Source organism: Akebia trifoliata, chromosome 6 (genome assembly GCF_017979445.1).
Source record: "Akebia trifoliata isolate Shusen 1 chromosome 6, ASM1797944v1, whole genome shotgun sequence".
Lineage (NCBI taxonomy): Eukaryota > Viridiplantae > Streptophyta > Magnoliopsida > Ranunculales > Lardizabalaceae > Akebia > Akebia trifoliata.
Window position 1 is genome coordinate 957,512 of NC_141380.1, and position 27,303 is coordinate 984,814.

The 27,303-nt window shown below is 35.6% G+C and overlaps 2 protein-coding genes across 3 annotated transcripts; one reads left to right on the forward strand and one right to left on the reverse strand.

Moving 5' to 3' along the window:
- The first annotated feature begins 4,638 nt into the window (after positions 1 to 4,638).
- On the forward strand, positions 4,639 to 24,494 carry LOC147399405 (HEAT/U-box domain-containing protein). Of its 2 annotated transcripts, XM_086444764.1 has the most exons (16): positions 4,639 to 4,802; positions 4,907 to 5,018; positions 5,592 to 5,654; positions 6,612 to 6,689; positions 7,478 to 7,569; positions 9,170 to 9,272; positions 10,658 to 10,810; positions 12,902 to 13,560; positions 13,742 to 14,234; positions 15,410 to 15,930; positions 16,586 to 17,354; positions 20,082 to 20,781; positions 21,223 to 22,271; positions 22,397 to 22,855; positions 23,535 to 23,765; positions 23,944 to 24,494. In XM_086444764.1, exons 1-16 carry the CDS (start codon positions 4,747 to 4,749, stop codon positions 24,169 to 24,171), a joined length of 5,766 nt encoding a protein of 1,921 aa, XP_086300890.1. In that variant the 5' UTR covers positions 4,639 to 4,746; the 3' UTR covers positions 24,172 to 24,494. The 2 variants fall into 2 exon arrangements, with proteins under 2 accessions (XP_086300890.1, XP_086300891.1); XM_086444765.1 differs by lacking the exons at positions 4,639 to 4,802; positions 4,907 to 5,018; positions 5,592 to 5,654; ... (2 more) ...; positions 9,170 to 9,272; positions 10,658 to 10,810 and adding an exon at positions 11,740 to 11,757.
- Positions 24,495 to 24,600: 106 nt separating this feature from the next.
- LOC147399406 (amino acid transporter AVT6C-like) lies at positions 24,601 to 26,969 on the reverse strand. Its single transcript, XM_086444767.1, has 5 exons — positions 26,535 to 26,969; positions 26,037 to 26,189; positions 25,478 to 25,681; positions 24,913 to 25,378; positions 24,601 to 24,822 (listed from the first exon to the last, which is right to left on the reverse strand). The coding sequence occupies exons 1-5, from the start codon at positions 26,911 to 26,913 to the stop codon at positions 24,696 to 24,698; spliced, it is 1,329 nt and encodes a 442-aa protein (XP_086300893.1). The 5' UTR covers positions 26,914 to 26,969; the 3' UTR covers positions 24,601 to 24,695.
- Positions 26,970 to 27,303: the final 334 nt, after the last annotated feature.

Here is a 27,303-nt window from a genome sequence, read left to right on the forward strand (position 1 = left end):
TTTTCAACACTTTTTTTTAATAATACCCTTATCCATTTTGTCATTTAGTGAAAAAGACAAGAGTATATTAATCTTTTTCTATAATAAATATTTATTTATGTAATTAATAATTATCTCTTTCATAATAAAGATAAGGGCATTTAATCTTTATAATTAAATGTCTTGCTGCGATACTCATTTTGTCATTTAGTGAAAAAGATAAAAGTATATTAGTTTTTATATATATAATAAATGCTTATTTATGCAATTAATACTTGTCTCTTAAAGATATTTAATTTTTAGAATTAAATGTCTTATTGCAATGAATGATTTGACAATCAATACAAACAAGCATTTTTTGTGTAAAAGACCAACATACCTTTATTTGTTTTCATTAAAATATAAAATGAATAAGAATATTATTAAAAAAATAAAGTGTTGGAGAATGCTAACGTCCTGATAAAATCTTGGATATATATATGAGGAATACTAATGTCCAAAATCTTACGGGAATGTTTGCATACTCCACCATATTTTTTTTTCAATAATACTTTTATTCATTTTGTCTTTTAGTGAAAAAAACAAAGGTATCTTTGTTGTGTTGGAGAAACCTCAAGATTGTGTCTCACTTTCTTGACATGGAAGTATGTAGGAACTAGGGATCATAGATATTTTCACTTGTGTCTCGATGAAAACTATCTATAGTTTCTACATACTTCTATGTCAGGAAAGTGAGATATGAGATACAATCTTGAATTATTAAAAATATATATATATATATAGGGAAATGTTCAGCACCCTAAGTTTTACCACACACTTTAACAAACGTTTTTTGTCCTACATGGGTTAGAAGTTTTGGAATAGACTGATTTTTGGTGAGGATGATCTCTATGATTAGAAGATCATCCTCCCCCAAAATCAGCCCATTCCGAAATGTTTAGCCCCATGTTTACACGTTGAAAAATCGTAGACCGTCCATTTTTTGTAAATCATTTTTGATGGGGTTAGAAGTTTTGGAATGAGCTGATTTTGGTGAGGATGATCTCCTCACCATAGAGATCATCCTCACCAAAAATCAGCCCATTCCGAAACTTCTAACCCATGTAGGACAAACGCGTTTGTTAAAGTGTGTGGTAAAACTTAGGGTGCCGAACGGGACCCATATGTATATATATATATTTTGTTGTATGCATTACAAGCATTTAAATTATTAAAAAAGATGATTATTTGTAATAACACAAAATCCAGTAATTGACCCGGCCAATATTTTCATACTAGTCATCCTGGACCTAGTTGGATGAATCACATTGATTATCTCACTCAATTGTCTCCGAGACTAGAGTGACTTGTTTGGGTTATCTCATTCTTTGACGATCGAGTTCTAAAACCATGTCCTGGTAAACAAACTATAGTGACATTATCTCGATAGATAGAAATAAACTAATCCCATTGCTTTAAAAATTTCGAGTAAAACGTCCTTCAAAAACTTGTTATAGGTTACTAATCTAAGTAATTTCAAGAATTCATTAAAGGATTAAAAACTTGTTCAAAGAAGATCTTATAAATTCAAATACTCTTTTAAGTTCAAACATATTAACATAATTCAATCTAATTCAAGAACCACTAGACAATTTTTTATGATTTTTATTATTAACACCATCACCACTACGTTGAGTGGAATTAGTTATAAAAACAATTACTAGACTGAAGTGATCATCCCAACGATTATTTGTTACATTGAAATCGATTTTTTTTTCTTTGTTTTTTTGTGTAACCTATCTATAATTGTAAATTCTTTAAAATTTTAATCAGGTAATACATCCGATGGCTAAAATCAACATTTTCTTTAAGAAAATAAATAAATTGTGTGGTGTTTCTCAAGTTCTCTCTATTTTTAGCAATTGAATTAGCTTCTTTATAGATTTTTTTGTTTAAATTTTCAAATGCTCATAGATTATGGTTTGTAAAATAGTCCATTTGTATGTTCTTGATCACACACTTTTTCAATGATACTAATATTATTTTACCCACTTACGTAAAATGTTTTAATTTCAAAAATGATAATTTGCCAATATGATATATCTAGTACTTTTATAGTGTTGAAAGAAGGCCAGCCGAGTCTCGTATTAATTCTACTATGGAGCCAAAATCTTAGCCGTTGATCTGCTTAGAGATTAAGGCATAAAAAAGTTATTGTCCAACCTTGATTGAAAAGATCAAGGGGCCGTTTGTTAAACTGAAAAAAAAAGAAAAAAAAAATCATTGAAAATTTTAAGCATTTAATATAAGTATTGAAAATTTTGTTTGTTTGTTAGTCTGTCTGATAGTGTTGGATTCAAACAAATTAAACATTGAATTCAAATATTCCTATTTGGCATGTATTGCTTAAAATTTGGTAATTTATCTATTTTGTCCTTTTAATCATACATGCATTGTTTGTCAATCTCAAATGTTTATTTTCTGTATAATAACACATAGTAAAACATATTGATTTCTTAAAAAATGTGAAATCAAAATAGTGAATTAGTACAAGTCACCTCATCCATCCAAATCTTAACATGCTTGATATTTTACTCATTAATTCTCAAGTCATTTAAATTTTCTTTCGAAAGTGTTGAATTTTCAGCTTTTCAGCATTAAATGCTGAAAATCATAGTAAACAAACCACCCCCAAGTCATTGCCTAGCCCCCACAATGATGCAATGTACAACAAAAATATCTAGGACCAAAGCATAAGGTCCTGTTTGGTGGTGATTTTTAGGATGGCAAAGTTTGCTATTTAAACCATTAAATGATATAGAATATGGTTCTTCAAAAGTTAATAATATTTTATTAAGATTTGCCTTTATAAAAGAGATTATTGAGTATTTCTCAAATTGCATTACTTTTGGAAATCAACAAGAAAAGTCCTTTTGATATTGAAAGATGATATACTTGAAAAATATCGAACAAGACACGAGACATTGTGCAAGTGAATTGGAATTTTTCCTTACTTTTATTTCAGACCCAAGAAGCAAAGTCAAGAAAATTTGAAGTTGCAAATAACTATTGAATAAAACAAATAGGGTTGGCAAGATGGCCAAGACCACGCGTCAAAAGTGGAAGTCTTGAGTTCGAATTGCCCCTTTGGAGCCACCTAGTGGAGGAGGGGACTGCATGTGACCAATGATTAGTTGGGTACTCTAAGAGGCCTAAATAGCTCGATTTCAATAGAAAAAAAAGAAAGAAAGAAAGGAAATTGTGGAAATAAATGTGGCGAGAAGAAAACTTAGAAGAAAGTTTTATAGACAGGATCTACCTTCATTTCACTTAAAAAAAAAGCGTATTGGATTCTTGCAAATCCACCTTAAGAATGTAACAAGACCTTATTTGTAACAATCTAAGGGTTGGTGAAATGGCTAAGACCACCCCTTGAGTTCAAATCCCCTGTTATAGGGGCCACCCTTGAGGATTAATCCCGAAAATTACCTTTTGGGGGTGGGGACTGCACATGTCTTGAGGATTAGTCGGGTATTCTAAGAGGCCTAGGTACCTCGATTCCAACAAAAAAAAGAAAAACCCAATTTTATTCATTAGTTGCCAAGATTCTTTATACATAGTGATTCTTAAACTCAAATTAAAAGTGATATATATATACATACCAAATATATAAAAGAGTGCCGATTTTTGAGCTCAAACTTAGAGGGGGACTCAAAACTCACTGACGTGTCATGGGCAAAGAATAGTAGATTCTGTCCCTCGGGATACACAATCGACCTGCCATCTCTAGTTGTGTATCCCAAGCGAAAGAATCTACGGTTTTTTGCACACGACACATTAGTGAGTTTTTGAGTCCAGCTGTTAGGCTGAGTTCAAAGATCATTAGTCTAAATACAAATAGAAAAATAAATGTTCTGTAAATTATGATTGTGTTTTTTTTTTTTTCTCATTTATCAAAGATTTGGAGAACCACTTAACACATAAGAGCCCTTGTAGTCACCCTTTGGATAATCACCCATTGAGTCAACTACTGGGAAGAATCGTTTCAGGACCATGGGCTAGCCCATTACTATTCCTACTGACTGCCACAAGGTTTTAGTTGGACGTGAACCCACAATCTCTAAGTTGTATTTCAATATGTTAATCAATTGGATCATGAGTCCAAGCCCATTTTAAATTTTAGAAATTTTTTTTTTTTCAGTCATGCTGGAGTGACCTCAAGCTGGAACCTCATATCACACTTCTTGACGTGAAAGTGGATAGGAACCATAGATGCTTTTTCACTCATATCTTGATGAATAGCATCTATGGTTCCATACACTTTCACATTAAGAAGTGCTATATGAGGTTCCAGCCTGAGGTCACTTCAACATTATTCTTTTTATTTTTATTTTTATAAATTAAATTACAACAGATTCACTCTAAACATTTGATAATTTTTATATTATTGTCAAATCTAGAGGTCACTATTGGTCTTCAACAACTATGCACACGGTAGCTTGCATTTGCCCAACCCAGCTCGTTTCTTGACGAGATTAAGAATAAGCCCATAAATAGCTAGAAGTTGGTGCCGCCCAATCCGGCCCAGGAATAAATTGGTACTTGTTGATTTTGTGAAGGGTAATATTGGAATCTTACCTACTGCCTTTGCTCGATTCTCTTCTCCATTTCTCTCAATCGAACACAGCACAAGAGGCTTCTTCTTCGATTGAAGGTTCAAATACAAATAGAATCTCTCAATCTCTGAGAGCTCAGCAGAAGAACCCTAAATTTAAGGTTTTTGTGGTAATGGGGCGGCAGAAGGGAGAAGGAGCGAGAAGCAAGACTCGTCCTTCAAGCAGCAGGTTCTCTCTCTCTCTCTCTCTCTCTCTCTCTATTTTATTTCCATTTGACAGATTTGGTCATCGATGATTAATCGAAATTTTAATTGGATATCTAACTTTTGCAGCCTCGCCGCATCACTGTTACCTTCAAGAGCGGCCAACGTTGGATTCGGAGGCTATGTTGGAAGTTCTCGGCTCGAATCTTCTCTCCCTAGTGAAGATTCCGTCCCAATTTTGGTACTTTTTTCTTTGATTTTTCATCGACTATATATATATGTATAGGTTTACGTTTTCTTCACATTCAAAATTACATTCTACGTGCTTCATGTGCTAATGGGCTATAACAATTGTAATTATTTAAGGTATGTGTGGTAACCAGTTTAAGTTGCTCGACCGGACTATAACCTGCAAAAGATTAAATCCAAGTTTTTGGGGAGTGTTCTAGGCACCTATGGGAGGTGCCCGTGTGATCGAGCTGTACCCAAACTGCCCAATTCCCTAATTCATGCCCGACTTGAACCCAATTTGATTTGCAAAATTTAAAATTTAGTGGATTCTACAATTGAGTTAACATGGGCTACTCAGTTAGGCTTGGATGAGTTGAATATTATTCATTTAGGTCTTTAAATGCAGATGAAACAATACGTAGCCACATAGGGTTTAGGAATCGAGTACATGAAGTTAAAATGTTATTTGTTTAGCTTACTGAGATATCAGGGATAGCTTGTTCTTCTTAAATTGATTTTTAAATGCTCCTTTTTTTTCTATTAATTATTTCTTTTAATGGTTAGTAGTAATTATGGTGTGTAGGATGTGGATGGTGAGGTGGCTCAACACCTAAAGAGGCTTGGTAGGAAAGATCCCACGACAAAGGTACTGCTGCATTATCTTAATGTATAAAAATTCAAGTAGTGCAGGTTTTTTGACTAAAATTTATGGTTTGAGTTGCAATGTATCATTCTTTTGACCCCTTCCACACATAAGGAATTTCATAAGGTTGAAACTCCATGATTTGTGACATTTGTTAGTGGAAACCTTTTGTATTTAGATCTTTTAATATTTAAAAAAATTTGAACTTGATTGAACAGATCCTTCTAAGTATTTTTTGTTAGTGAACTATTACCGATGGAGTTGTTGATCATTTAAAAAACAAAAAAAAAAAAAAAACAAATGAAGCTAATGTTGATGGAGTAGTCCATTTTGGCATGTATTGGTCTATGCCATACCCAAATCAGGAGGGTTCCAATTTTCGCTTACTAATCAATTTCATTCTGGAAATTCCCAACTTTGGCTGACATTCCAATAATAAGACATTGAAACGAAAAGCTATGGTTTGGTGGGTGATAAGTTCAAGGGACATATAGCTGCTTTCTTTCTTTCATGTTATTCTGCACATAATGTTTGGATCTTGTTCATCAGGGTGTACTTTACAAGGTCACTCCATCTTTAGAGAACTTTTTTATTCTTCCCAACTAATCCTCAGGGCACGTGCAGCCCCCACACGCACCAAGTAATTTTTGGGATAAATCCCTGAGTGTTGCCCCTAAGAGGGGATTCGTACTCATGACCTCCACTTCTTGAGGATGGCCTCGACTAATATGTTTGTATGCATGTCAGACTCTAGTCTTTGTGTTGAGAAAAGAGAACTTCAATCACTATTTCTTTTCGACACATGTATGATCCTTTATTTATATTTTTTTATTGCCTAACAAAAATAAAGGAAAATGCTATGCTTTTGTTGTTTTAGTACTTCTTATACTGATGGTATTTCACGATCAAGAGAAACATTTCTTATCCCATGAAACATATTGCTCTTTGCTTCTTGTACAGCTTAAAGCTTTGACGGCCTTATGTGAAATTTTCAAGCAAAAATCCGGGGAGGAAATTGTGCCGATCATTCCACAATGGGTATTTTTTTGTCCATTCATTTTACATGTTGATATATTGATTAGAAAATTTTGGTATTTTTTATAGGTATAAATTTTTTACTAGAAGACGAAGAAAGGTAGGAGGTCAAGTAGACCTTCCTAATAGAGATATAAAGAGGAAAATAGAAGAAAAACAAAAATAGTCACTCCTTACGAACCATTTCCCTGCCAGGGTTAAAAATTTATCACTAGCTTTACATAGGGAACAAAATCAAGCAAAGTGATATCTTGAGCAATGACATTGACCATGGTTAAGGTATAAAGCAGGTGACCAAATGAAAACTGCTATAATTTTAAAGACTCTATACCAATTTTAATGATCCTTGTACCGTTTTTACATTTTGTATTTCAATAATAATTACTAATATGTGAATGATACATTTAAATAGTTTTTGAATGTAGTGTTTCTTTTAGACTACATTGCCAGTCCCAAACTTGGATAATTTATCATAGGTTGGTTGACAGCTGGTGTAAAATTTGGTCTCCGTCTAACATGAATTTTGATACCTCAACATATAAACAGTATATGAAAAATATAAGTTCTAATAAATTAATATTTTTTATGTGATGAAATCATGAGTTGACACGGTGTTCAATATGGAAAATTTCTTAGAATATGGAGTGTCTTTGTTACATGGTTAATGACATATTTTAACATGTACTGCTTGAATAATGGTCATTATCTTGATGATTATCTGGCTATTAACTGCAAAATAGACTGGGCACTTAGTACACCTTTTTGTGACTGTCTTGCTTTCCTTCACTCAGGCATTTGAATACAAGAGGCTCCTGCAGGACTACAATAGAGAAGTTCGGAGAGCTACTCATGACACCATGACTAATCTGATCAGCACTGTCGGGTTTGAGCTTATCTTATTCATAGTGGACTCATCATTCTTGTTTATTTCTTTCATTTAAATGATTGTACTGACATCTGATAATGACAAAATGTGCCAAAATTTCTGGAGATAGAAATGGAATTATCTTTTTCGGCTTGCTGTTCAGGCTCTCATTCATCTCTGATTTCTTTGAAGAAAATAATAATTCGATCAGCATCTGATATCAACATCATGAGTTATCTTGTCTATAATTAGAGATAGAGCTTATCTGTTATAGTCTGCTTGAGTGTAAATCTTCCTAGTTTACTTTGGTCAAATTTGAAGAGTTATAGATGAACATGTGCTGACATAGATAGTCTTAAATAAGATTTAAACTGATGAACTTGAATTAAACAATCAAATGTATCTCTTTTATCAACATCTAGTTTGATTTTCTAGTTTTTAGAATTGATTTTTTTTCCTGAGATGAAATTCCTTGTCACTTGTCTGTTCTTTAGCACATATAGGACTTGTATGGTTGCGGACTTGTTATATGATTTAAAAAAAAGAAAAAAAAGTAAAGAATGAAAAAAAAATGTTTCTAACAATCAGATAAGAAAAGAAAGATATGTGTTTCTACTATCCAAAGAAATACATGCAAGGTATTCTTTATGCGTAGTGCGTATTTCCCACACCTACCCCTGCAAGCATAGCAGCCTATATTTATGACCCTGTATGTAACCTCTCAGACACAGCTGTTCTTGCAACCAATACTGACGTACATTTTTGCTCCATATTTGTGAACTTCTACAATAAGATGATTTCACCTTGGCTCTTGGATGAACTAAGAAGTGTGGGTATGGATCCATATTAGTTATTTAAAGGATCAACCCCATAAATAAATTAGGGGTGTGCATAGCATTGTTTAGATCAATGAAGTACCACTATTTTGATATCATATTACCTTAATATTATTCATATTTGGAGGTGGTGGATCTTTACACCGTTTACCAACCTTAAGCAACACTCCTCCTTTATCCTGGCGGTTAAGAAGCATCATGTTAATAGATTGAGTGTAGCAGATATGAGGTTTGAAGATGGATGAGTGGAAAGACTAAGAAATATAAAATTAGAAATGAAAACATTCAAGAAAATGTAGGAGTGACTCCAATTGGTGATAAACTAAGAGAGAGTTGATAGAGATGGTTTAGGCATGTTCAATGGAGACCGATTACAGCCCTTGTTAGAAGGAGTGTGTAAGGTGAAGGTTCTAAAAGAGCAAGAAGAAGACCCTAAATAACATGGATTGAGGTGGTGAAAGAGGATATGAGCACACTTACGATAACTGGAGATGTGAGTCATGTGACTTGGGGAAAAATAGAATGGAGAAACAAGATTCATTCAGCTGACACTAACTCTTTGGGATAAGGTTTCGTTGATGATGATTGCTTCAGCATTATTCTTCTGGTTATTTGCTCTTTCATTTTCTTTTCTTTTTGTTATTTAAGCAGTGTAAGTATGAAATATAAGAAAGAAGATAAATTATTTGGCTAGTTTCACTGAAGTAATATTAAGCACAACATTTCTTTTAGTTGTAGAATCTTTAAAAGGGCATGCTTTTGATACTAAATATCTTTTTCAGGCGAGGCTTAGCTTTTCATCTGAAGTCCTTGATGGGGCCCTGGTGGTTTTCTCAGTTTGATCCAGTTTCTGAAGTTTCTCAAGCTGCAAGGCGATCATTTCAGGTTAGTTATATTTTCTTCGTTCTTTTCTTTTTCTTTTTTATAAAATGTTTGATGCATAATGCATGCTTGGTTGTAGAAGTTCCTTTTAAAAAAGAATTCAGTTCTTTGTCTTCCTTGAGTATCTAATTATTGTATCTCAGCTGGAAAGTTTTTTTTTCTTTTTTTGGGTCTTTTGTTGTAGTAAATTACAATATTTGTCCTCAAATTTTGAACAGGCTTGTGCTGTGAAGAAAATAAAAGATCCTGACCGTGTAACTTCATTTTCAAGAAGATTTTTCAAATATGCCAATTCCATAATTTTTTTTCCCCTATATTGTTTATGTTTTTAACATCACTTTACATCCTTTGGCAGTCCATTCTATTATCACATTTGTTGATGGTCCTTAGGGATTATCATCATTATTGTTATTGATTTATCCCTCGCAAACCGTGCCCTCGGTGTGTCCTTGTAACTTAGGCCGCCTCTCTTCTTTTTATTGAAGAATGAAAGAAAATGGAATTTCAGGTGGTAATCTTGTTGCCTTGTTGCTAAACATAACAGTGGCATGGACTGGAGAAGTGTTTTGTGGAGAATATGGATGGGAAGCTTATTGGTGGATAGATATATTTGACCCTGATATATAGTGACATATACAGTTTGTTATGCACAAGTAATTCCAAATTGCTTTTCTTGAGTCATCTTTTACGCTTGAAACATGACCCAATAACATGAAGCATATCTTTGTATGGTTAAAATGTTAAACCTCAGTTACGAGAACCTTCTACCTCTAATTCTTCCTAAAATAATAAATTGTTACTGATCTGCTGCACCCAACCCGCTCCCACTTGGTGCAAAGAAAGAAGTGTTAAACAAAGGATTTATTGTCCAAGTGTTCACATGCTTATTCGAGTTCTATAGAAAATTAACCAAAAGATTATGCAGTTTTCTTATAATGGATAATCTTTTAAGTTTGCACAACTATAAACACCCATGGTCCATGACCAAGAGCTGCTTTTAATCCACCATTTGCAAGCATAAAGAGAAGGGAGAGAGAATTCCAATTTGTTGAATAAAAGAAACCTAAAGTTAAATGCTCAAAAATACTTTGGTGTTTGTGACATAGATAGCTTGAAACTTGAAAAATCAGGCCTTCTTTTCTTTTCTTAGTTTGCTGAACACCCCTAGGGATCTGTATCTTAATTGCGATAATCTGCAAATTGTGTCTTTATTATTGATTCTTGTGGTGTAGCTTGTCCATGCATTTTCTCATATTTCAGTTGAACTATTCAATACACTAATCTTATTATATTGGCTGCAACTTTTTATTTCTATTTTTAATTTTTAATTTTTAATTTTTATTTTTAGATTGTGCATTTGTAGTTGACTATTTAATTATTGATAACAGGATGCCTTTCCAGCACCAGAGAAGAGACTGGATGCCTTGATTTTATGCACTAGTGAGATATTTCTGTATTTAGAGGAAAACCTAAAGCTTACACCGCAGACAATGTCTGATAAAGCAGCTCCATTGGATGAATTGGAAGAGATGCACCAACGTGTACACATTACATCTCTCCCTTGTCATCATTATTTGCTTTTATTTGATTGAGATGCTTCATTGAGAATTTTCTTAGGAAAATTGCAGATAGGGACAACTTATTGATAGACATGGCAATTAAGTTAGCAGGTTTTTATATGGCAACTGAGGAATTTTTTTTGATAACGTAGGTTGTCCCCACCCCCTTGATACACCCAGCCACCACAAACTGGTGCATTGAGTATATTTTTAATTATTAATTATTATTATTATTTATTTATTTATTTTGGGGGGGGGGGGGTGTGACTCAATCTCACGACCTTGGGAAACACACCTATGTTGCTCAACCATTGCTCCACGACCTCGGTGGTGCAACTAAGGACTGCCTTCACACATATAATTGCAATTAATGGTTTTTTTATATGTAAGAACTATTTCTCTCGTTTAAAACTAAAATCGAGTCTGTGGAGGATAAATTTTATATAGTAAAATTTCGTTGAATAAATAAAATAGGTGATCAATGTGACCAACTGGGAACAAACATGACACACCACTAGGCTCACCCAACACGACATGTTATTCCTTGAGATACAATAAACCCAATTCCATTTGCTTGGTGCCCAAGAAGTCTCCAAAGAAAATCCCTTTGAAATCCTTGAAAATTTTACACCAAAAATACAACCACGCCAAGATTGAGATAATGATTTCCTTGAGAGAACGCATTATCTTGAAAGACCTACCCTGATTCCTGTATTTCCAACCAAGTACCCCCCCCCCCCCCCCCCCCCCCCCCCCCACACACACACACACACACACACACACACACACACACACACACACATGGATTGTGAAGGAAGGAGTTAAGCTCCATAGGATCTTCTTCAATGTTGAGAGTCCACAACCCAAAGAAGATCATCCTTCGAAGAAGGTCTGCAGGGACAAGGGAAAACACCCGATGATGCCAAATGGTACTTCACTATTGTATAAATTTGTTCAATATAGGATCAAATCCATACCTATCCATTATTACATAATCATCTCATAGCCAACCACTGTCCGTTGTTTCATTAACATCATAATTAATACATAATCATCTCATAATTAATATATCCTGGTTGCTATCATGCCACACAAAACTGAAACCCTCTCTCAATACCATAGCAACCAAATTCGAATTTGGCAATTAGATCACAGTTGTTTAAATTCTCATAGTTTAACTTATATGCTCAACTAGGAAAATGTCCATCAGATTGAAGAACCTGCATGAATTTGCCGCACACAACCAGTTCATCCTATAACAATCTTGGATAGCAACAGCTGAACTATCAGCATTCAGCCTAAATACTCTACTAGGTGCCAAAGTCGACAGACTGTAGATCTAGCACCTCACTGTAGAACCATAGTCTGTGACGGATATATGCTGATTGGCCTTACAAGAAGTAGGATATACACTAACTTCACTCACTTTCTCATGTTAGCTTATCATAGAATATCAACCTATGAATTTCTAATGTCAACGACCTCAGTGGATGGTGAAGGTAACATTTCTTGAATGTTATCAAACCGTTATTGCTGTCTCCCATCTGGCATTCAGATTGGCCACTGCTTACCAAGGAGAAGAAGAAACACCTCCAAAGCTGGTTTAAGGAGCACCCAGTGAATAGTTGAAACTTGAAATATGTTCAACCATCAAGCCATGATATTGGCATGACAAAGCATAGGAAGTCGACATTTGTGAAGCTTGTCAGGCATGATAGTGCTTCGAAATTGCCCAGAGGGAAAACCCCCTCTGGACTGTGATCTCCTAGGCCTTTGAAGAGTATGCCTGATAGGAATCTCATAAATAGACCTAACATACATGCCATGTATCTCATAGTTTGTAGTTTGTACAACCTTGTCTTCCCTGTTTGGGTTGTAAAGTCATGAACAGTAAACGCTACATTTCTTGGACAATAATTTTTGCTTTTGATGCATCTGCAGTTGGAGTCATTCTATTTCTTAAGTCCTGCTTCCCTGATGATTTTTTGTTTGTATAATCATATTTTTTTGGCAAGGTGTTGATTATCTCAGAGGAGATTGTATTTATGTTTTCCGGTTTCTTTGGGATCACAGGTAATTTCTACATCACTTCTGGCGTTAGCCACACTTATTGATATCCTATCTGACATGCAAGTACAAAGACCTGGTTTTGAAAATGTAAACGCTGAACCGAAAAATGCTTCAAAGGCCAGGGAAATTGCTATTTCTTCTTCTGAAAAGATATTCTCTACTCATAAGTATTTTCTGGAATTTCTCAAGTCTCAAAGTCCTCCTGTTCGGTCAGCTACATATTCAGCATTGGGTAGTTTCATTAAACATATACCTCATATGTTTAATGAAGGAAATATGAAGACTCTGGCTGCTGCAATACTGGGTGCTTTTCAAGAAAAGGATCCATCATGTCATTCTTCAATGTGGGACACTATTTTGCTATTTTCTAAAAGGTTTCCTGATAGTTGGGGCCTTGCCAATATTCAAAAGACTCTTGCAAATCGGTTTTGGCATTTCTTGAGGAATGGATGCTATGGATCACAGCAAGTTTCCTATCAAATTTTAGTTCTGTTCTTAGATACCATACCTCCTAAAGCAATAGATGGAGAGCACTTCTTTCTGAATTTCTTCCAGAACCTATGGGAAGGAAGGAACCCATCCCACTCCTCTGATGCGGATCGACTGGCATTTTTCAAAGCCTTCAAAGAATGTTTTCTTTGGGGAATAAATAGTGCATCAAGGTGTGAATCTTCTAAGCTTTCACCTCATATTTATTCATGCCATGCTATATACGTCCTGCTGTGTTTTGTTGATCTTGCAATAAGCAGATATAACATTTTTCTGCATCTTATAGTATTGGACTATTGGTACATTTCATTCATTTCTTGAATTTCTGTTTTTGGTCATTTGCTTGATGTGCAGATATTTTAATGGAACGGACAGGGTTTATCATTTTCAAGCCAGTCTTATTGACAATATCCTTGTAAATTTATTGTGGCATGACTACCTTTTGTTAGCTAACCCAAAAAATAAAAATGTAGTACTTTCTGGGAAGTCTAGCGGCTCATCTGAGGAAAGTATCCAACCTTTTCAAGGGAGAACAATATATAAGCAGAATATCAAGTACTCTTTGAGCTATATGCAAGATTTGGGAAAATGCATTATTGAGATTCTGTCAAACTCTTCTTTGAAGGAACGTGATTTGGTCATCACCTTTTGTGCGACACTTCAGAAGAACTGTCTTGAGATATTTCAGCTAGCAGAGCACTTTCAAAGTCCTTCTGAGAATGTTGGCCAGATTGTGAACTTTTTGTTGTTGCTAGACCAACATGCAGTGCAGAAAGGTGAAACGTGGCCTCTGGAGCTCTTAGCAGGACCTATGGTGACAAAGGCTTTTCCTTTGATCAGATCTTTGGTAAGGCGCAAAGTCTGTTTGGCTCTATTTGTAGGACTAAACCAGATGTATCTACTCTTTCTTAGTTTATCACACATCGGGCCTGCTCTTTGATTTCATGAGTGCATATATTTCTAATTTTATATATTTTTAGTCTTTCCACTTATCTATCCCAGCATCCTCATCTCTTCTATGCTCGATCTGTGAACCTTTTGTTTGTTGATACAACTACTATTACTACTATTCAAGGTTTAAAAACCTTGTTCCGGAGCAATGCTTCAGTCAGGAGAAAAATCGAAACATTCTCGACCAAAACATTTCGAATAGAGGTCATAGTTCAAAAAGAAAGAACACATGCTTATTATTTTTTGTTTGCAATATGTGAAGATGTAATCATTTCACACTTACTTTTGTGCCTAGCCTAGATGAATGCTTGAATGCACTAATGCTTGCTTAGGCCCTGTTTTTAGCCATTAAAGTCATGGCAAGGTGAAGCAATTGCCTGTGTGATACCTCGTCAAAGCTTTGAGTACATTGATTGAAACCTAGAGTTCCCCTGAAATAAAGTAATCTGCATTTAAGTAAGGTCCTCTTTTTTGGCACTGGTATCCAATTTAAAGATAGGGAAAAACCTAAAAGTCATATATATTTGGATACATGTATTTCTCTTGTTTGACATAGTGCTAAAGTTAATGGAAAACATAGAGAACCTTACAGTTAATAATGGAGAACCGAGAGAAGTTCTAGAATTTATGTTGCTTACAGCGTAAAGCCCTGGAAACATTTGTCAAGTCAAGTTCATTTTTGGAGCTTATATAGAAGTCAATCAAGCCTCAGAAATCAAGCTTCTCATTAAGTCAATTGAGAAATGGGTTGTGTCAGGTTGGACCTAGTCATGTTTTTTTTTCTAGATAACAAGTTTTGGCAAGTACATCTTAATTCTTCCTCAGATTATGGAATTGAAGTTGAATTTTTGAGCTTGTTGCATAGCTATATAATACTGGTCAGCATGGTTGATAGTACGTCTCGGCTGAGGCTGTCCTGGTCTTGCTCTTGACTGAGACAATGTCTCCAGGAGAGATTTAAATCTTTCTGGTCAATCCTTTTTATTTTATTTTATGTTATACGTATATGTATTTAATTTATGGATTTGTGTTCTTTTTTGTTTTCACAAACAATATTTTTCTTTACAACAGGATTCAGCAGATGCTGTCAAACTTTTATCTGTTACAGTTTCGATATTTGGACCACGAAAAATAGTTTCATTGCTAGGGCATTCCAGCAGCAGTCCCCTTTCTGATGAAGGTGCCAATGAATCAAAGTCAAAGAATTTTTTGGAAGTTTTCAAGGAAATTTTTGTCCCATGGTGTTTGCATGGAAGTAATGACTCCACTAGTGCACGATTAGATCTCTTACTTGCTTTACTTGATGATGAACTTTTTGCTGAACAATGGTGTAGTATTGTCATATTTGCAACAAGACCAGAGGAATGTCCTGGTACCGAGATTGGGTCCTTTGACTTTGATCACATTGCTGTGTTGGCAATGCTCATGGAGAAAGTAAGAAGAGAAATTGATAAGAGGAGGGTGAGTGTTGAATATAATCATCGGAAAGGGTCACATGTAGAACATTGGCATCACAAGTTATTAGATTCAACTGCTGTTTCTGTTGCCAGCTGTTCTCCTCCCTTCCTGATGTCTTCCTTGCGCTTTTTACGGTATGTAAGTTGTTCACTTCAGTTTAAATATGTTCCATATTTCACCACGTTAGCTTGCATGTGGGTGCTGACTTTATGAGAATGTATGTTTCTGTCATATTATTTAATCTCATATATGGAGGGGGATTTGTTAGCAGGCCCTAAATTTTTGGGAGCTTTGTATTTTGTAAAGTTGCTCACCTATCTTCCTTTTAACTAATAAAATTTTGCCAGTTCATCATGGATACTATATTAAATGATTCAGGAAATATGAATAGGAGATACCAATTTATAATTGATGTTTCGATGTCTAAGTCAAGAGATGTTGCTTGCAAGATCACAAATCACCAGCATGGCCTTCAAGTAGAAATTAGAAGAGGGAAATGTTTTGTTGTAAAGCATTTGGATCTTATTTTGATTTGGCTAGAAAGAGGATGTAGGAGAGAAAATTTTCCTGTTACTAAGCATTCCGTGGGTACTCACTATTGTTCTAATAACAGTAGCATTTAACGTTAGGATCAAGTTCGTGCTCAGCCTGTCTATTTTAAAAGAAGAAACACATGCACTTATCTACCTAATTTTACTAAATTTAGCATCTGTACCTTATTCCCTTTTTTTAATTGCTAAATTATGCTTGTTGTGTACTTCAACATACCTTCCTCTTCTTATGCCTCAGGGCCGTTCTTGGTGGCGCGACAGTGGATGATCAAACTTCCCTTGTTTCAAGAGATTCATTGATCTTGATATTTGAGGAGGTTCTCAAAAAGTTCGCCCCACTTCTAATGGGTTCTTCTTTTACTTGGGCAAAGGATGCATGTTCTTTAATATTATGCAATGGAGTAAAAGATACAATTCCGAAATGTGATTCCCATAACAACATGCTTGAGATGGCCAAATTTTCTCTTGAGGTTCTTGAGGGTAGTTTCTTTTGCTTAAGGAATTTTGGTGAGGAATGTGAGCTGGTCCCATGTATTTCAGCTGCCATTTTTATTCTTGACTGGGAGAGTAGGATGGTATCACAGTTGGCTGTTGCTGAGAGTTCAGTGACATCTGAACACATAATTGATTGCGATTCACAGGAAAAGCTTAATGCCAAGTTCGACTTTGGTCAATCTGTTCATGCTTTCCATTTTAAGATAACTTCCCTCTTCTGGAAAAGCCTTGACATGTACAGCCTGAGGAGGTTGGACAGTTTTTTGATTAAGACTATCAGGTCTGCCATCTTTGAGACGGATACCTGTTACGCAGATAAAGTTTCATCATTGTGCTGCCAGTGGATGCTGGAAGTCCTTCAATTTATCAATCGTGATCATTGTGAAGAGCAAATTCTGTTGGATCAGTTGTTGGATGAGGGAAAGTTTTGGCCTTTGTGGGTTGCGCCGGTGCTAAGTGATGGAACCAGATCAGCCACACTTAAACTTGAAAACACATTCACTGATATTCATGTGAGGAATCCATTTTGATTATTTAGCTATTTTTAATCGCATTAGCCATGAGTCTTGTTTTATATTTTTAATTTTCTTTAATCGGTAATAATTATGCTCCCTATGATATTTTGTTTCCATGAACCATGGTTGAAAATTTCTTTCTGATTTGGAATGTTTCGGCGTAACATTCTACATTTTTGATATACTGTAATGAACCATTGTGAAACTGAATGTATTGCAATGTTTTGAAAATTTGCAGTGTGTTTTGGAATTTTAGCAAAAATACCAAAACATATTAGTAAGTACGTAAAAAACTTCTATTGAATTTGAATGTTTTGGGACATTGTGAAATTTTTTCCGAAACGAACTGAAACATATCAAATTCAATGTTTTGATATTAAGTTACAAGTAGAACAAATTTTGTAATTTCTTAGATTCATTTAATCAAATAAGAAAAGGCTTTTAGAACATTGTACATGCAGAGGCGGAGCAAGGATTTTCTTGTAGTGGGGGCAAACTATGCTTAGTTGTATAGTTGAAGAACTTGAAGATGAATGATTTTAGGGAGAAGTTCAGAGGTTTTTGGTTAGAAGTTGAAGAAAATGATATTTAGGTCATTTTCAATTAGTATATGAGAAGGCCTGGTCAAGAGGCAATGTCATCAACCAAAAAAAAAAAAAAATTTTGGGGGGTGGGGGGGCAAAAATTGGAGGGAGGTGAGGGTGTGGGGGCAAATGAGGAGAGAGGTGAGGGACTGGGGACAAATGGGGCATGTAGTTAGTTGAAAATATAGGGGTGTCTCAAAGTTCTGTGGGGGCAATTGCCCCCACCAGCTCCTTACGATCTCCGCTCCTGTATATAGGCATCAAATGCATTGTTTCGAGGTTCCTATCTTTGTCTTGGAACAGAATTGTTTCAAAGCATTTCTAATGCTGATTGTGTGATTTTTTTCTTTTATTTCAATTCTTAGTTTCTTTCATTTTAAACACTTCAAAAATATTTTAGTTTGTTTATTTATAAATTAAAACTATTTAATGATTTAAAGTGAAAATTTCAGATCATGACATTCTGACTGTTTTGGTTCCATTTTAGATCTTGGAAAAATCAAAACAACTGAATGATATGTGACGTAGCGGTAGCGTGTGAATCAATAGATTCGATAGATTGTATTCAGTGGAACACTTAAAATCAATTTAAATATATAAATTCAATTGATAAACAAGCAATAGCTTGAAAGAAATTAAAGCATAAAGCTAAAAAAGTAATTAAAAGAGAAAAGATAATTGAATTGATTATTGATTGCCTATTAATTTTCGGATTTGAAGCTCCTTATATAGATAACTCTATCATAACAACTTGTAATCCTACTAAAATATTAAAAATTAATATTCTTAACCTATCTATAATATAATACTAACTTTCTAATCCTATTAGAACTCAAATTGGAGACTTCTAAGTATTTCTAATTATAGTCTAAATAATAAAAATAAATTTAAAACAAATTAGAAACTAGTAAGGAATTGTACTCCTAATAGAACTATGAAATAGAAATCCTACTAGAAACAGATATAGAAATAGAAATCTAACAAAATTAGAAAACTACTTAGAACTGTAGATGTCTTACATCAATATGGGATTTTAAATTTTGGTTAGAACAGCATAGTGTACTTTAGTTTGTGCTCTTGAACAGTGTACACTTAACATAAATTCTTGAGTTTTGTTTAAGTGAAAACAGTGTGCACTGATAGATATTGAGAGTGTTGGAAATGCAATTGATAATCATTGGTAGATCAATCATGTTGGAACTCATCAGGTGACACCTAGGTGACAAGGGTCCCTTGTGCGAGATGAAGCTTAATAGTAACCTAGGTGGTAATTAATTAGGTATTAATATATTTCATAAAATTAAAGTAATAAAATAATATTATTAAATTTATTCATTAGTTATTTTCTTATGGTCAAAGTCCTGCAAGGAGTCCAGAGGCTTGTTTGTTTGAATATTGTCTTTAGATGGGGAATTATTGTGGGAGGGAGGGATGTGCAGTTATTGTCTAATATATGGCTTTGACTAAATGTTACGTTCTCCAAGGTAGTTCTCCTCAACCTCCTTCCCGTTCTTCTGATCTCTTATACAATCTTATTATCCTTACTTTCAAAGAAAAATCCCAACGTATTTATCAAAAAAAAGAAAAGAAAAGAAAAAATAAAACCACCACCATCATCATTGTCATAATCATTGGGGTTAGTAAACAAATCTTGTTCCTTCATTCAATAAATAAATAGAGTTTGGATGTGGAACAAAGCCTCCATTCATAGAGGATTCAACTACCATAGGAAGTAGTGGTGGTCATTATTCTTATAATGCTGCCACAACTTCCCTACTGCTTTTATCACCAATGTTACCGCATCCCATGCTATTGCTACAAGCTAGTTAATAGTGGCACGCCTGCTCTCTATGTTCCTTAATTACATTTATACCATAGCCTCATGTACTATTCTTGTTTACTTACACGCATCAATTCACTTTGATATCCACGACACATTTTTCATTCTTTGTCACAATCTAGTGATTTGTACAATACATGACCGAAATTTGGAGCCCATGCATCCCTGAACCTACTTAAGTGGTGATATAGGTTTCTTGTGGATACAGTTTTGAATTTATTGAAATTGTAAATTCCATCTTTCTTGCAATAGATTTGGAAGGCTAGTATTGGTTTATTATTAACATTTTATTGGGCACAGGCATCTAGGCATCATCAGTTTGTTGCCTTTATTGACAAGCTTATTTCAAAACTCGGAGTCAGTCGAGTTATTGCTGGTTCTATCTCAAAAACTCCTGTGTCCTCATCAGAAGAAGCACCAGATGAACTAGTTCCATCTCATTCTTATTCTCGTACATGGCTTGCGGCTGAAGTATTATGCACATGGAATTGGAGAGTGGGGAGTGCTCTAGGTTCTTTCTTACCTTTACTGAGTGAATTTGCAAAAGATGAAGATTCTTCTTCTGAGGAATGCCTGGTAGATTCCATTGTCTATATTTTACTTGATGGTGCTCTTGTTCAAGGAGCCAGTACCGAACTGTGCTTTTTCAACGCATGGGTTGCTTCAGATGATGAAGTAGAGAGCATTCAAGACCCTTTCTTGAGATCTCTTGTATCTTTGCTTTCGACTCTAGTAGTCAAAGATAATATATGGAGAAAAGACAAGGCTGCAGTACTATTTGAACATCTTGTAAATAAACTTTTTGTTGGTACAATTGTTAATAGAAACTGTTTGAGGATTCTTCCTTTTGTTACCAACATTCTTATTCAACCTTTTCGGCATAGAAGTACTGTATGTGATAAAGCTGGTAACAATGCACCACTTGATTCTTTCAAGGAAACCCAGATGCATGCTGTCATCAAGGGTTGGCTTCAAAGAGCTCTCTTTCAAACAGGACAAGGTAAATGAAGGGTTTTTTTATAGTTTATTTCCCTTTGATTTTTTTTGGTAAGTACAAATATTTTATAGATATTGGAAAAAAAAAGAGGGAGTACAAGGGAGGTGAGATAGCCCCCAAATAATTTCCCTTTGAAATTATTAATAAAGTTGGATCACAGACTAGAAGAATGTTATTTGAATAATATAAGAAGAATGTAATTAAGCTCACTGATAATGTGTAAAATTCATATAATTATGTATAAATGATAGTTCAAATGCTATTTGAATAAAGTGAGATTTGTTTGAAAAAATGAATATCAATACGTGTTGAATACGAGTATGAATTGGTGTCAGAAAATGGAGTGCCCAAATATGGTGGGTGGTTATTGGTAGACCAGCCTTAGGTCTTCCGTGGATTTCCCATTCACATTTTATGTTGGTGATACATTTTATTCTCTTGCAGATTTGGAAGACTGGGTTCAAGTGATCATATCTTGTTATCCTTTAAGTGCAAATGGAGGAGTGGGAGCATTAAAAGTGGCCTTGCAAAGAGAAATCAGCCATTTGGAGAAATCATTATTGATGGATTTATTTCGAAAACTTAGACATGGTAGTGTCTTGACTCCAGTTAACCAGTCACCAGTAGTACAATTGACGCTATCAAAGCTATCTGCCATTTCAGTTGGTTATTGCTGGAAGGAGTTTGACGAAGATGACTGGGAATTTGTATTATCTCAGTTGCGGGGATGGACTGAATCTGCTGTAGTGATGATGGAGGAAATGGTCGAAAATGTAGATGATTCTGTTACAAATGCTTCTGATAACATGGAGCTTATTGTACAGAAGCTTGAGCAAACAGTTCAGATTGTAGATCCTTCTTTCTTGAATATTGCTAGGAGTGCCATTTTTACATTCTCCATGTTCTGTGGGCTTACTGAACTCCAAAAAGAGGAAGACTCTGAGAATTTGAATTCCTTAGTAACAGAAAAGTGGAGCCAAATTAAAGATCGGATACTTGAAAGCATTCTTCGCTTATTCTTCGCCACGGGCGTTGCTGAGGCCATTGCAAGTTCATCCTGTCAAGAGGCCTCGTCCATTATAGCATCATCTCGGCTTTTGCATCCTCATTTCTGGGAGTTAGTTGCTTCAAGTGTTATAAACTCCCCACAACATGTTAGAAATACAGCAATACAGTCAATGGAACTTTGGAATCTAAGCAAAGGGCCTATTAGCTCTTTATATGCAATCCTTTTCTCATCCAAGTCTATTTCTTCTTTGCAATTCGCTGCTTATATCATACTTTCAACTGAACCTGTTTCACATTCATCTATTACCAAAGAAGATACCACACGTTGCTTGGATGGCGATTCTACTACCGACCAGGAATTAGGCCAATCTCTTCGTCCTGATTCATCTTCAAAGGAAACTGTGCATTTGAGAGAGGAGATATCTAACATGATTGAAAAATCACCGTCTGAGCTTCTCGAAATGGATTTGGTGGCACACCATCGGGTAATTCGCTATTGCTAGATTCTGTTCATGTCATTTCCTTCAACTTGTATGTTACCGATCTTTTTTATTTTTTTTTCCATCTTGGGAGTTCGATGATTGTGAATATTTTATTTTCTAATCTTCAGGTAAATGTCTTCATTACCTGGGCTTTGTTGCTGTCTCACCTTCAATCTTTACCATCATCATCACCAACAAGGCAGAGACTGATTCAATGTATACAAGACTCTGCCAATTCAAGAATATTAGATTGTCTCTTCCAGCATATTCCATTGAAGCCTGGTACAGCAAATAGCTTGAAGAAGAAAGATGTTGAGCTTCCAACAGGAGTGTCTCAGGCTGCTAGTGCAGCAACACGTGCAATCACGACAGGCTCTTTATTGTTTTCTATTGAAGGTCTTTGGCCTGTTGGGACCGAGGGAATGGCATCACTTGCTGGTGCAATATATGGTCTGTTGCTTCGTGCTCTTCCAGCTTATGTTCGAGATTGGTTTTCCAGCATACGTGATCGATCTGCATCATCTTCCATTGAAACTTTCACGAAAACATGGTGCAGCCCCTCTTTGCTCGCAGATGAATTATCTCAGGTGTGTGTTTTACTCGGTAATGAGGAATTTAAAAATTTTATTCTGTAAATATATTGACCTATTTACTTAAATGCATATAAAGAGAAAAATGAGGCATCATCTCAAAATACATTGACTCAGGGATGAGCTACCTATGTTCTCTATTGCAAATATAGGTAATCTTCGAATCGTTCACATATAGCCCTGACATTTCACATCTGGGTCCGACACTGGTACACTTTTCTATCCCACTGGTAACATTGAAACAGAAAAGTGTACCAGTGTTAGATCCAGATGTGAGACGTCAGGCCTCGCAACCCCCAGAAAGCCTGGTACATAGTATATCCATATTATCATGATTCAGACCACTAGTGAGAAAGTAAACATACAACATTTGAGATAGTTGTGATGAAGTTGTAAAATGTGAGCTTGAGCCATACTTGATTTGAATGGTAACAGTATCATGCTTTGGTCATATACATAACACCGTCAACTTTGCCTTGTATTGAAGAAATCTACAAATGTTATCTTTTGTGTGGGCTGATTCATTTCAGAGGCTTTTATAAAGGATGTCTTAACTAATTATCTTTTCCTAATTCTGCATGTTCATCCATTCTCGTTTGACCAACGAACTGTTGCTTCTATCTGTTTATGTACTTACTATCATGAACTTTGGAATTTGTTGCCGTACATTTTGCAGATCAAAAAGGCATCTGTTGTTGATGAGAACTTCTCAGTTAGTGTGAGCAAATCAGCATATGAGGTTGTTGCTACCTATAAAAAGGAGGATACAGGGATGGATTTGGTTATTCGTCTTCCCGCATCTTACCCATTGCGACCTGTGGATGTTGATTGCACTAGGAGCCTTGGCATCAGTGATGTAAAGCAGAGAAAATGGTTGATGTCTATGATTGCGTTTGTTCGTAGTCAGGTATCCCCTAGTTTTTTTCTGTAATCACGTCACCTTGCATTATGGATAAATTGTGTGTGGATGTGTGTGCTATCACTCCGGGATAAAGCTTGATTGATTGGCTTCTTGTGATTTCAATTCAACCTATTGAATCTTTCATGGTAAAAAGCAATTGATTTGCTTTATTTTTGAATTGCAGAATGGAGCCTTAGCTGAAGCTATACGAACGTGGAAAAGCAACTTTGATAAGGAATTCGAGGGTGTTGAGGAGTGCCCCATCTGTTACAGCATCATCCACACTGCTAACAACAGCCTTCCTCGACTTGCTTGCAAGACTTGCAAGCACAAGTTCCATTCAGCATGCCTTTACAAGTGGTTCTCAACCTCTCATAAATCAACATGCCCGTTGTGTCAGTCTCCATTTTGATCAGACTACTGGAATTGTTATTTCTATTTGGGAAATCATTTGGATTATGGGCTCTGTGGGCTCCTGATGGGTGCGCTGTCTCTTCCCAAAAGGCGAGGTTGATGCATTTAAAAGATTTTGAGACCAGTGCATGGAGTATAATCAGTCACGGAAAACTCATTTTTCCTATCTAGTCGCACACTTAATCACATGTCATGGGTATCTTTCGCCCTATGAGGAGTCAGGAAACATATGATGTAATATAACACTATAACCAAAACCATTGTGTAATAATGTTGATAAAGAAAGTTGAATAGTTTGGTATATTTTACTTTTTGGCTGTATCTCTGTTTCACTGAGAATACATGAATTTTGAAAATGTCTTGTTATATCAGTTTGGTGATTGGATGGAAATGCAAAATAGTTAAAAAGTATTTCTTGATCTGAATGGAATATAATTGATTCGTTTATAATATATAGAGTTGGAAGCGTACAAACTCTCTCTATGAATACAGTGAACTTGATTACAAAAACACATTAAGGAATCACAAGTTGGTTCTAAATAAGCTTGTGACATTGGAGGAAATTGCAATAGAGCTTGCTACTACGGCCAGAAAAATCATTAAAGCTGCGAAGACCCTGTCTTTTCTTGTTGATATTCCTCGAACATCTCTGCCAATAGAAAGAAGAAAAAAAACTGTAATTTGATCAAGTTAAATCATCAAATGTTGTGATCAAGGCTGCTGAAGGTGTAAACAGTACCTCAGGACAATGGCACCGGGAAAGATGAATGCAAGGCAGACAGCGGACGTTGAGCCTAGGAACTGAAAGAAATACCATATATTTGGGATGGCTATCGCTGCTATGTAGACGAAGGTGAGAAGAAAACAAGTGAGCAACACAAATCGGATTGTGTGGGAAGCTAACAGGGGCCACTTGGGGAAGAGAAGTTCATCAATATTGACCCTCAGAGAGAAGTTGAGGAGTGGAAACACCAGCATGAGATGGAGGGCGTAGCTCAACCGAGCTGTGTCATTGATTAATGATCCAACAGTGGAAGCAAAATTCTGATCAAAGTTGGCTAGTATATCAGACGTCGTGGAGTCACCAAATAGTAGATAACCAAAGAAGCCGACAGCACAGTAGATGACAGCACATAGTACTAGCGAGATCCGCACAGCTGAGATCATGTCAGATGGCTTACTTAGCTCGACGCTAATGGGATGAACTGCATTCATGCAATAACAAGTGAGCGTAAAAGTGGAGAAAAATACACAAATACCCGAAGGCAACAAAACCCAAAAATAAAAAAATAAAATCAATTTACCATTGAAATGAAAGGTGAAAGCAGTGACAATAACTGGAACAGCAGTGAAAAGGTCGAAAACGGAGACTTGGTCGGTCAAGTCAGGCAGCAGTTTTGGGCTCTTAGTTTTCCCTTCCAAGAAAGCAGAGATAGCCAACATCGAGCTTATTGCAACAAACACCACAGCAAGTAAAATCGATATGGCCGAAGTATACCGTAGTGAGTCTGAATGCCACATCACACAAATAGAGAGCAATACTTGGTAAATTTTTCTCATATATTAAAGCCATAACAACTTAGTGAGTCAACTCATAACTCACTTAGAGTAGGTCATATTTTATCAAGGACTTCGAAATTCATTTGGAGAGCTGTTATTGCCACACCAACTTTTGCTAACGCCACCCCCAATATAGAATCTCTATTCATTTAAGGTGTGTTTGATTGCATATGAAAAACATTTTCTATGCAAAATCACATTTTTCATGTGTTTGATTGGCTTTATCATGAAAAATGATTTTTCACCTTAATCCAAAAATTCACCAAAGGCTGGATTTAATTGCGGGGATCTTTACTTACTAACCTACACGCTTTAGCAAGACAAGAGGAAGCATGACAAAGATCACAGTGACGAAGAGCGAGAAAGCTCGCGAGTTCCACCAATGGATGCCAAACCATTCTTGCAGAATACCCAAATGCACCGTTCCATCGGTTTCGCTTCCTGAGATCACATCACCTGCACACATTTTTTTTTCTTTTTTAAATACAAATCAATCAGCTTATTCTGAAATCCACATAAAGTAGATCTGATTGGTGTTTTTTAACCAAGAAAATTGCTCAAATCCAACAGATAAAAATCATCAATCATGCTATTTGTTTCATCAATTTTTTTTTTTTTTTTTTTTAAAGTAGTTTAGATTAGTTTTCAATCGTAAAGTGGGCCGTTTCGTCTGAAACCAACGGATGAATTGATGAACGATTCTTTCTTAGTAGTTTTGATTCTACTTATTTTAGAATCGAAACGAGTAACTAATAAGAATCGAAATCGTAAAAATATGATTGACAAAGGTCATTTACTTACCAATTATAATAAGGTAAATGATCAAGCAGCCAAGATTGGTGATCATCACACAGATCTGCAGCAACACAGAACCTAACTTACCGAACGACTCGCCCATCACACCGGAGTAAGTTTTCGACTCGCCGGAATTCGTAAACCTCAGAAGGAAATCGACGGAGATATCGGACAAGTAAGCGATAAACAATATGAGGACGAAGGCGGGAACTACGCCTAAGACCTTAAGAGTTGCCGGAATTGACATAATTCCGGCACCGATAATACTCGTCGACACATTGAACACTGCACCGGAAACTGACGCATTCCGGGAAGTCTTATTCTCCGGTTTATGAATCTCCGGTAATAGAGGGGTCAACATTCCGTCATCATTAGCTGGATTCATGTTTGTTTGTTTGTTCTAAATTGAGAGAGAGAGAGCGAGCTGTTTCCATTGGTCTTCTTCGTATGTATATATGGACCTTTTTTGCTAAATAATTTGATACGTTCAATTACCAAAATAACCTTGATTATAGTAAAAATAACTATGACGTTGGACTTGAGAGTGGAAAATGATGGATGCATGTGGACGTGAAAATGGGTTAGTTAGTTTGGTTTTAGGAGGATTAGGTGTGCCGAATTTCTTTAATTTTTTTTTTCTTCTGAAATTACGACAATAAGTGGGCCCACTGATGATGATTATCTGTAGCCACTGGTGTTTTCTAAATTGGCTCAAGCCCATTATGGGAAATGATGCTAAATTTCAATGGTTAGAATTTATCAATGTGATTGGTTA